This window comes from Mirounga leonina, unplaced genomic scaffold (genome assembly GCF_011800145.1).
Source record: "Mirounga leonina isolate KUSES-001 unplaced genomic scaffold, KU_Mleo_1.0 Mir_166, whole genome shotgun sequence".
NCBI classification, from domain to species: domain Eukaryota; kingdom Metazoa; phylum Chordata; class Mammalia; order Carnivora; family Phocidae; genus Mirounga; species Mirounga leonina.
This window is the reverse complement of record NW_023270418.1, coordinates 5,220,237-5,232,279: the sequence shown is the minus strand read 5'-3', so window position 1 is coordinate 5,232,279 and position 12,043 is coordinate 5,220,237. Positions and strand designations below refer to the sequence as shown.

Sequence of the window (12,043 nt, the reverse complement as noted above, 5' to 3'; positions counted from 1 at the left end):
CCTTACCCAACCTTCAATTACACCAACAGTCTAACAGAGAAAATAATAATTATTTACCAAAAAAAAAGTGTTTAAAAATACAAATTAGTTTAATTCTTAGTTAACCTAGAATTTTCAAATGGGGAGAACAAGCATAAAGCATTCTGTTTGAGTCTACCAAAATTTGGAAAAGGTAATCCCAGTACTATGAAATCTCTCTTCTAGATCCCACCAGATGCACATTAAAAAAAATAACCATTTTTTTTTTTTATGTTATGTTAGTCACCATACAGTACATCATTAGTTTTTGAGGTAGTGTTCCATGATTCATTGTTTGCCTATAACACCCATTGCTCCAAGCAATACGTTCCCTCTTTAATACCCATCACCGGGCTAACCCATCCCCCCACGGCCCTCCACTCTACAACCTTCAGTTTGTTTCTCAGAGTCCATAGTCTCTCATGGTTCATCTCCTCCTCTGATTTCCCCCCCTTCATTTTTCCCTTCCTTCTCCCAATGTCCTTCATTGTTTTAATAATTATTTCTCAATCCCGTATTTGTGGAGGTTGCGGTCATCTCTTTCTAGACTCTGATGTAAAACATATTAGTCATTCAACCGCAAACACTGAACAATTACTCCTGGTGACATGCTTTTCAAAAACAAACTAACCAACCCAGAACCCTTAACCCCAGCCACCCCTTTGTATTGGCGTGTTCTCATAGGCCAAGCCACTATACATCTGCCCTAACCACCCCAGGGGTCAGGTACCCCCCAGTCAACTAGGGGCAATCCCTATGCCCCAGAGCCTGCTGAGATCATTCATATTAACTCCTCCTAAGCCTGCTTCACCTGCCTCAGACATTCTTTCCCGCAGAAACCACAATAAATGCTCTTGCCCACAGTTTCTCACCTCCCTCTGCCTCATGACCTACCCGAGTACTTCCTTGGATAGTCACCTGTCACAAGGCATGCCACCCCCTTGAGAAACGTGAGAAATAAACTAAATTCTCAATGGTGGTCCATTTCCTGATCTGTTGGACCAACTGTACCTTAAATTTTCCATTAATATATTTTAAAATAGACTCAGGTCCTAGAAACAAGATAAAAGGTATACCCCATAAATGGTATATAAGATGGTTCTGGAGAATAAAGTAGAAATCTAGTGAGAAAATCTGGAGAGAGGTTTGATTCTCAAGCTTTGGGGTGTGTCAGAATCACCTGGGGAGTTGATTAAACAGTCAGTGTATGGCCCCACCACTGAGAGATTCCTGTTCAGTAGATGAGGGATAGGGATACAGTAAAGAAAATGCAGTCACCGAGATCATAAAAATACTGGGTCAGCATTCATTCCAAGAAAAGATTTTTGTTGTATTTGATTATTAGGGGTCTTCTAATTCCCAACCCTCATTTATTGATGAAAACAGAGGTCAAGAGCGGGACAAAAGTGCTGGTGTCAGCCCCAAACCAATGGATCCTGAATTATGGCATATAATGACCTTGCCTGTTTACTCAACTCCACAGGTGATTCTGACACACCCCAAGTCTTGAGAATCAAACTTCTCTCCAGGTTTTCTCACTAGATTTCTACTTTTTTCTCCAGAACCATCTTATATACCATTTATGGGGAGTGGACCTTTTTATCTTGTTTCTAGGACCTGAGTCTATTTTTAAAATAATTTCCCAGCCCCAAAGCAAACACAAAAAAATTAACATACTTACAGTAGCTTGTTGTTTTTCTGCTTTCTCAGTTGTCTCTTTAAGTTGATTTTGCAGGACCTCCTGGAGAGACTTCATTTGTTCTCTAGGAGAAAACAGAGAGCAAAAGAGAGACATAATTCTGTTATTTCCTATGTACGTTATGAAAGGAGGCTTTGCTGTTGACATACATTTAGGAAACAACTAGAATTGTATGTAGGGACACATTAAGCATGCAGGATGTATCTGAGGATTCTAGTAATAAAGTTTTCTCTCCCATGCAAGTACTAAAAGCAAGCCATATTGGAAGGAAATTGCCTTGCTATTGTGTCCTGTACGAATCCCACTGTGTGAATCATCTGTGAGCTGCATAATATGTTAAATCAAATCAATGTAATAATTAGAGTTGAAAAGCTAATTTTAGTGACAGCATGCCAGGGTGTGAACATGCTGGTTAGAGAAAAAGTTGCCACAGACTTGCTGATAGGATAAAATTACAACTCCCCTTGGATGCTCCTAATTGATTAATTCTAAGGCAGTATACTTTAGACATCCTTTATAAAGCCTGAGACTTTTTTTATAAAAACAAAAAGAGACTTATTTTGACCTTGAGGGCTGCCTTATTTATTGTGTCTAATAAAAGAAACACACGTCTGCATGCATATACACATTATGTCTCAAGCTCACTAATACATGTGGACCTTGTCTCACTTGTTAAAAAATGTAAGCATTATCCATAATTTTGCATTCCTCTCAAGGGTCTAAGATTGACTCATTTATGACAAATCATACTATCTTTGTGTGCCTCCATTTTATCACCTAAGCTACCACTTCCAAACGTTTTGATACCAGATGAGGATTAGTATGTACGTGTGTGTTTGTTTTATTCTGGCTACAGGAATAAATTTTTTTTTTTAAAAGATTTTATTTATTAATTTGACAGAGAGAGACATAGTGAGAGAGGGAACACAAGCAGGAGGAGTGGGAGAGGGAGAAGCAGGCTTCCCGCAGAGCAGGGAGCCCGATGCGGGACTCGATCCCAGGACTCGATCCCAGGACCCCGGGACCATGACCTGAGCCGAAGACAGACGCTCAATGACTGAGCCACCCAGATGCCCCAGGAATAAACTCCTCTGAAGCAACAACAGCCAAACAGAAACCTTTCCTAGTCTTACCGGCAGAATTCAAACTAATTTAAAATTCCCAATCTAGTGCCAAAAGACTACCTCTGCAACCTTTGTCCGTAACCACACTACAGAGACTAGGCATAGGAGTGTACCCTTTTAGACCCATTTTCTTCATCTATAAAATGGGTACACTAATAGAGCTATCTGATAGGTTTGTAGTGAGGTTTAGATGACATAATGTAGGCAAAATGGCTTAGCACAATGCTTGGAAAAGAATCACTTAATAAGTATGAGATCTCTGTCACAACCACCAGGACCACTCTCGGTCCTAAGTTCATTCTTTGACCACCACATCCCACACAGCTGCAAGCTGTTCTTTCGTCCATTGGGATTGAATGATGCTCCCAGATTTCTTACTCTAGAAACTCTTAGGTCCGAGTCTCAATTTCAGGATATTAGTGAGAGCCTGTATGATTGTTAAAATCAATTTGAACTTTGTCTGTCAAGGCAAACTATAATTGGAACAAGTTATAAAATAATTACAGTCACTGTGGTGATGGTTTATGTTTGCCTACGTGAAGCTCATGACATGCTTTTGCTTAGAGCGGACTTAAGACTCAGCTTCCATTCCTTCCTCAAATAGGTATCACTTACCAGGATTGTTTCACATGTGGACACTTAAATTTAGACTTCTATCATTCTTTCTGTTATTTTCCACAAAGAGCATTTGTGGCATAATATAATGTAATAGTAATGTCTACATATGTTGTGGGCTTAAAATGCATCAGACACTCTTAGAAGGTTCACACGATGACATAATACTACAGAGAGAAAACCGAAACAGAGAAAGGTGGTGAAATTGTGTTCTAGAGCCTATGTGTTCAAACTCTAGAGTCATTACACTACCTTTATGGAGAGAGAGGGAAAAAGGAGGGGAAGAAAGAAGGGAGGGAAGGATGGAAGGATCTACACGCTATCCCTACCACTCAGATCTTCCACAAGCACTGAATGAAAACACAAACTATTGTATTTCTAACTAAAAAATTATAGTAAGATTTTATAATGATTATCATTTTATGATTATTTATGAAGTTTAAAATTATAATTTTATTAAATGATACAGATTTTTAAATTAAACTATGAAATACTATATATTTTATAAAAATAAAAATGAGTGTGTGTGTATCAAAAATTCCCACATCCTGACATCTATAGGCAATGTAGGGAACACAACAAAAATAAACTGTTAAGGTTGTTAACAAACACTGGAGAAGGGAGAGGATGCTGCACATTTTCATGTCAAGGAAAGCTATCAGAATGGTAAATATGATCTTTTGAAACTTCTGAACGTCTCTATATCCTCTTTTGCCTTCCAGGCTTATTGCTACACATTCTCACTGCTCTCCTGCTTTAGGTGCCCCCAATCTCTGCCTCACAGTCTTGCTAAGTTATACTCCTATGAACTTGCTCATGGGCCCCCTCCAACAGTCTTGCTAAGTTATACTCCTATGAGAGAGGACTCCTGACTCGCTCATGGGCCCCCTCCACCAACAGGGATTTACCCCAACTACTGCTACTACTCTAGGGTCCTATTTGGGATACTGAGCTGAGTCTTCGATTCTAAAGAACGGGTGGGCCCCACTGACACCTATGATAGGCTGCTCAGTGTTGAGCACATTTCTGCACAGAATTTCGTTACAAGGGATTTGAAAGGGCAGCCGCTTCATACATCTTCATATCAAATTATAAATATAAAAAACACACTCACCCAAATCACACTACAGGAAGGCATTTTTTTCAAGTGGTTACCAACTTGTATTGTAAAAACATCTAAGATGGACCACTTGCCACTATCCCGCATATTCTTTTTGTTTTCAGAGAACATGATATTTTACAATCCTTTGGTACACAGAGTCTAAAACTGCCTTCTAGGAATCTCCACCCACCAACCACCATAGGGAATAAAATGTCTTATCACTTTTTTCTAAGTTTTCAGACACTTTAGGTTACCCTCCTATCCCCCAAGTCTCCATTTTGTGGGTACACACTCTTACTCCTCATATGGTATGGTTTAGATCTGGTCCTCTGCTATGAATATTATGTAGGCTGTCAAAATATTTCTGAAAATGTAACACTCAAGAGTCAACACAACATTTTGTGCTTGCTCGCTCTCTCCCACCCATGTGTGCACACAAAAATATGCACACACATTCCTTTCTCAGTCTCAACAGAAAGGCATTCTTTGCTCTCTCTGCATGATTGTATATGGCCACCCCATAACCTCTGAGTTGACTTACTTATAGTCTGGTTCCAGCTACACAGGGAGACTGATTAGATGTCTCTTGGTTACAATTCCAAGAGGGAAATTCTAATTGATTTGGTTTTGTCTTGGTGATCACCTCTGAGCCTATTAACTGTTGAGTGATGTTGGAGTCAAATAAAATAAGCATGACTTCTTGAGACCACTCCTGCAGGTAAGTGTCAGATGGCAAGCATCCCAGAGGACGAGGGGTTATTAAGAGCGGGATGTACAGCCAAATGGCATCTACAATACAGTGCACTGTTTCAGACTCAGATAATACTTCTTAATTTGCAATTAGTCAATATTTTTTTTTTAAGATTTATTTATTTATCTGAGAGAGCTAGAATGAGAGAGAGAGAGAGTACATGAGAGGGGAGAGGGTTAGAGGGAGAAGCAGGCTCCTCGCTGAGCAGGGAGCCCGATGCGGGACTTGATCCCGGGACTCCAGGATCATGACCTGAGCTGAAGGCAGTCGCCTAACCAGCTGAGCCACCCAGGCGCCCCAGTCAATATTTTTTTATATTTCAAAATAACATTCTTTTTCTTTTATGGTTTATTAGTATCTCTTCTTTTCAAAATGAGATACACAGCCTGCTTCACCTTCAGGTAACCATGATTTTTATATATCTCTTTCTAAGTAATCAATAAAAATTAATATAGCAAATGTCATATCCTTTTGAGAAATTACCTATTATTAGAATTTACTGAATTTTCTATTTTGACGTTGTGTGCATTATACAAGTTACACATTTTAAACAAATTTTCAAATTCTGGAGGTGCCTGGGTGGCTCAGTTGCTAAGCGTCTGCCTTTGGCTCAGTTCATGATCCCAGGGGCCTGGGATCGAGCCCCGCATCGGGCTCCCTGCTCAACGTGGAGCCTGCTTCTTCCTCTCCCACTCCCCCTGTTTGTGTTCCCTCTCTCGTTGTCTCTCTCTCTCTGTCATTTAAATAAATAAAATCTTAAAAAAAAATAAAAAATAGGGGTGCCTGGGTGGCTCAGTCATTAAGCATCTGCCTTCGGCTCAGGTCACGATCTCAGGGTCCTGGGATGGAGCCCCACATCGGGCTCCCTGCTCAGCGGAGAGCCTGCTTCTCTCTCTCCCTCTGCCTGCCGCTCTGCCTACTTGTACTCTCTATCTCTCTGTCAAATAAATAAAAAAATCTTAAAAAAAATTAAAAATAAAAAATAAACAAGTTTTCAAATTCTGGATAAAACATTAAAATCATGATATCAAAATATCTGCTCCATTCCATCCTTTCATTGAAAGACTTGGCCCAACATCTGGTAGTTTGTATACCATACCAAATGTGTAGATGATAATCTGAAATTCTTAATAATCCTAACCATGTTTTTTTTTTTTTTTTTTCTGGTCTCTCTGGATATTTTGTGTCATGTAGAAACAGTTAAACAGATTTTAGGATGGTATCAGCAAACTAAACGAATAGGTTTTTCCTTATCCACATCATGCACAAGCCTGTCTCCTCATCTGCGTCTCCACAGCAGTGAAGACAGACTTGATTCCTCTTTCACTCCACGGTTCTCACTGCTGAGATCACCCTGTCCTGTCCTCCAAGCCAGCTTTCCTTAACCTTTCCCTCCACACTGAACAATGTTTGCAGAGTAATCCTCCTAAAATACTTTAATTTATGTCATGCTCTTACAGAACTACCTAAAATGGGTTCTCTACTGCTAGTGGCTGAAGTCCATTCTGGACCAAGATTTAGAAGTTTTTCTCTCTGGTTCTGGTCATACACATATACAGCTTCATTTGCTGATCGGCCCTGATCACTCCGTCTTCCTCGGTCACGGCAGCCCGCTCAGTGGAGCTGTGCATCCGTCGTGCAGAAGACACTTCCATTCTGATTTTATTATCCTCTCCTGCCATGGAATGCTCTACAAAAAGTCATCATTTTCAGTGTCTCTTGGTTCATTTTGACTAGTTCTTTCTATTCGAAATGCGGTTTATAATTCTCCGACACTAATTCAATGAACCAGGGATACTTGTGTAACATTGAGCATAGGTGCTTTATTTCAAACCAATAAAATCACTTAAAATGATCTATTTGGGGGAAGATGCTTGGACAATATTTTATGCAAGCTCTTTAATACTGAACTTTGAAGAGAATTTCACGTTCAAGAAATAATAATTTCATTTAAATAATAAAAGGAGTCAATACAGGACACTCAGTTTGATATTCCTAATGTGTCATCAGCTTGATCCGAACACACATCAATGATAGGTTTCTGGGTCAAAAGGCGAGGACAGTGGAGAAGATACGAGGCAGCAAGAAGGGACTACATAGCATAGTGTGCTTAAGCTTTTTAGCAGCTTACTGCTTTGTGATCAGTGAACTAACATGAACGGGTGGGGCTACAGAGCAAATTTCACTTACACAACTCTCATCAACTCATTTAAGCCCTCTGAACAACTTCCTATCTATTAAATAGTGATAATCATATCTACTTTAAAAGGTAATTGTGAGGGTCAAATGGGAAAATAGATATAAAGCATCTGACAGAGCCTCTAATAAGTGTATAAAAAATGCTAGCTTGTTTCTACCTTAAAACAGCTTTTTTTTCCCTTTGAGAGGCAATTTCAAATCATATAGCTTTTTATACTGCATAGAAATCTATCACACAATACACTGTCTTCAAAAAAACACAATCCAACACTAGTAAGATTACACTAATTCTACTCGTATTGTTGGTAACATTACCCCATTCGTCACCACCCCCACCATTACCACCATGATCAAGTTTTGATACCATTACACATGGCCCACTGAGATTAGTGTTATTGCATCTGTCTATTGATGGGCAGACTTCTCAGGGTCTATCTTCCTAGGATAATAGGGGAAAATACTACAGATCCATAAACATTCTGTGATCTGCAGACAAAGGAGCATAGCATCACGATCACTATGCACAATTTCCAGCCCCACCATAGATTTACTGTATACAAACCTGCATTTCAACAAGATTCTGATGCCTTCAAGTGTAAGTCAGAAGATAAGTGAATTAATGCATTTAGAATGACCTGATTTTTGTGAAATTTCTGAATGGAGTTTGACACTCTGGGGAAAAAAAGAACCGAGAAAATGAAAAGAAAGCGCAGTCTTACCTTTGTCTCTGACCTATTTCCAGAAGCTTCTCAACATCAGTTTTGGAAGATTTCTCATCATTTTTCAAAGACTGATAAGAAAAGTGGGAAAAGAAAATCTTATTCAAGTGATAAATTGAGGCTCACTTTACTTTTGTCTCAATGGCACAGCCGTGACTGCTCTTAGGCCCTGAAACAAGAATGTGCAAAGGAGGCCACAGTGATCCTCATGGCTCTAAGGATGCACACAGGGATTTATGACACCAAGCGCAGGTGCTACCCAGGGGTGAAAGGGAATAAGCCGAGTCTCAGCCTTTAGAGGTTTGATGGAGGGGAAAATGCTCTCCAATATCTAGGTGTCTTTACAAGTCAGTATAAAACACATCTTCTGCTCTCCAGCTGAAGTTTCACTGTGTTCTCTGCAGGCATGTCAAAACAGCTCTGGCATAGTTCCTACAAATTCAAACGGACATAAAAGACCTCTCCGAATCAGCTAAGTAATAACATAATTCAAGATCAAAGCAGCCCAAAAGCATGTACCTGTTTGGTCTTGTCTATTTATTATTAATGAGTAATGCAGCAGAATACACAGAAAAACTAGGGCTATGTAAAATTGTAACTGCTCTGACAAGATAGGGTATTAAGGGGAAAAAAAAATAAAGTACCATCTCAGTCATTAGTGTTTATTTACTCTGGCAAATTCAACATCCACAGACCGTGACTTCAAGCAGAAAAGCCCACTGAGCTATTCTCATTACAGAATCTGTCCCATTAAGTCTTCCCTAAGAATTTTCTTATTTATACTCAATAAACTATTTACCAGGGTAACCTATTAGAAGCTGAAACTGAGGAGCAGTGATACTGTTTGCGGGAAGAGCAGTGGTGGCAGGCAGAAAATTGACAATCTTAGGAATGGCAAATACTTTGTTTACTTAATATCTATTTAACAAATATCTATCATGAATTATGCAAAGTCCTGTGCAGAGGCATAGTGTCTGCCTTCACAAATTTTATAGTCTAATGCTAAAATCAGGCAATTTTCATATAGCAAAATCAGCAGTCTGATTGGGATGTGATGGGCTGCATAAGAGAAACTTCTTTCTGGGCGCCTAGGTGGCTCAGTTAGTTGGTTAAGCGTCTGCCTTCAGCGAAGGTCATGATCCCAGAGTCCTGGGATCAAGCCCCACATCTACAGCCTGGAGCAGGTCACAAAATCTGCCCTTTGACTTCCTTAGGTGAAAAACAGGGATGAGATTTTTGAAGTGTCTACTTTAGACAGTTACTGGAAAACTCAGGGGACAAAACAGATGTGGAAAAACACTTGATGAAAAGTGCAATATAATATGCTTACTCATTTATTGACCATATCCTATATTCTGGGCATTCTGAAGGAAACCAGGATCAAGCAGATGACTGTTTTCAAGGAATTTAAAATAAAAAAACAAACAAATGGAAAAGAACATGAGATGCAGAAACGGAAAGGGTAGATACAGACAGGAGTCAGCAAGGTATATTTCAGTAGAAGAGCCAAAGTGTCCTTATTATTTACCCAGGAATGTCCAGGGAAGTGAGGTATACTTGGAAATTATTCTTGGTTCCTTTAAGGATGCTAAAGGTTGAGACACCTACTAATTAATCAACATAATGCTTCTTGGCTGACCTGCGTTACCATCCATTACCATCCCATCCAGGGGCTATGGTTACAGAGAAGACGATAACAAGACTTTCAAAGCTCCTGTCGTCATGAAGTCCCACTGGGGGAAAAATGTAGAATGGGCTATGTTTTATTCACTATGAGTTTAAAACCTAGAATCAGTATTTATTAGATGAATGACTGGGCACTTCCTTGGCCTATTTGAGTCTTGTTTCCTCATTTTATGAGTAAAATTTTGTGAAGAGGTTGCTAAGAGGATTTTATGAGATCAAAAATGAAAAATACCTTGCACACTGGCTGACAGGAAATGGAAAAAGAAAGGCATTTTAAAAATTGCAACTACATTCAGTGGTACGATTGTTACCCTTTTAAGAAACATGATTCTATGAAATTATACATTGTTATCAAGCAATTTTCCAGATTGTGATTGGGTGTCTTAACTTAGGCTACCTGCATAGAGGTGAGTGTCCTGGTCACATATGGGCATCTTACCATGTGCATGAAACAGTTTCAAAGTGCCAGGTGTTCCATCCCCCTGAGAAGGTGCAAGTGTACTGAACATTCTTTGCAGCCTCAGCTGGCGAATTTCCACTTAATGATAAGGTGCAACTCTGGGATCAGCTTCCTCCAAAAATTCACTTAGTCCCCCTTTCATCCGAGTTAGGGCTTCCCTAACGTTCTGTATACTCTTCCACCGTAGCACTGTCCTTACCCTGTTACCTGCCTCTGTGTTCTAATGGAGTATGGGGTGGTTTTTCTGCTCTTATTTTTATGTTCGAGTTGTAACGTAACTTCTAGAACAAGAACTGGGGCTCTGGGCTCCTATAGCTGCTCTGCCACCGAACTCTGTGTCCTCTACAGTTTCTTAACCTTTCTCTAAGTCTTGTTTTCTCACCGACAAGATGAAACTACTAATAACCATAGCACAGTTTTCACGTAAAAAATAAAGATTGTACAAAGAATACCTAACGCAAGACCTTGACCATGTTCAGTAAGCTGTCGTGGCTGTGGATACCATCATCATCATCATCATCATCATCATCATCATCATCAATCATCTTCAAGGAACAGAAAGCTAAGGACAACACTAACTCCACATGGTTCAGAAACATAGTTTTGTGCAGTAACTAATACACAGGCTCTGTATTTAAACTCTGGCTTCCCTTGTGACATTCAAAAATAACTTATCTTTTCTAAGCATAATCCCTCATGTATAACAAGAAAAAAAACACATTAATAGTATCTTTCTCACAGATAGATTATGAAAATTAAAATGATGTCCTCAAAAAAATTCAGTGTTCAATCAAATACCAAAATATCCGATATTTCAGAAAATTTTTCTTATCAGATATAGATCTTGTCTTTGGCTTTTGATGGAGATTTCACTGAGTATTAATACATTTTCATAGATGACTCTTGCCTTTCTAAGACATTTTCTCATTTTAGTAATGAGGATTATTAAAGAATCTTGAGAATTTTCCTTTGTGGAATTTAAGATTCTCTTCTAGAGATCATTCCTATATTCATTCAACTCTTGGTCATAATTAGTTTTCATCATTTTATAATATAAAAAACACAGGGGTCAAATCGATCTTAGAAGCTATGAGAGACTGATGGCCTTGCCAAGCACATAATTTTCTCCTTTCTAAATTTGCAAACCACAGATTCCCAGACTGCATTTCAAATGACATTTCTTTTCAAAGCTCATATGATAATAAATAAATCCTCTGGTCAAACCCAGAAACATATTCAAAACTGGTAAAAAATGCAGGAGTCTTTAATGTTAATCCACCGAGACAAACCGAGTGACTCCTCAGCCTTTGCTGCCAGGAAAATTAGTTTTCATCTCACCTGAAAGTTGACTTTAATTCCACCAAGTTCTCTTGATGTCTTTGTCAGCTGATGGAGGATGTTGCTTCGTTCCCTAAAGACTTCTTTCAGCTGCTTTTCTAGCTCTTCATAGTCCTGTCTAACACAGAAAAAAATCGCATGAGAGCCCCTCAAAAGCTTCCACTGGGCTTCAGCCTCTTTAAATACTACCACAGGCCCTTGCATTTCAAGCAAAATCTAGATTAACTGAAACCTTAATTACTAGGATGTTTTGTTTTTCCTCTTTCACCTAAAAGGAGAAAACTGAAAACCAGTCTTATAACAAAGGTTTTATTTTTTAATTGAGGGCTCTC

At 39.1% G+C, this 12,043-nt stretch overlaps 1 protein-coding gene across 1 annotated transcript in view; it reads right to left on the bottom strand.

Annotated features, from left to right (window-relative positions):
* The window catches only part of LUZP2 (leucine zipper protein 2), a 251,195-nt gene extending 239,388 nt beyond the window's left edge, over window positions 1-11,807 (bottom strand). Inside the window, exons 1-3 of the mRNA XM_035012463.1 lie at window positions 11,712-11,807; window positions 8,228-8,298; window positions 1,700-1,781 (exon numbers count right to left, since the gene is read on the bottom strand). Of these exons, the coding sequence (XP_034868354.1) occupies window positions 1,700-1,774 (75 nt within the window). The 5' untranslated portion in view covers window positions 1,775-1,781; window positions 8,228-8,298; window positions 11,712-11,807. The remainder of the gene's footprint in view (window positions 1-1,699; window positions 1,782-8,227; window positions 8,299-11,711) is intronic.
* Between the last annotated feature and the right edge of the window lie 236 nt (window positions 11,808-12,043).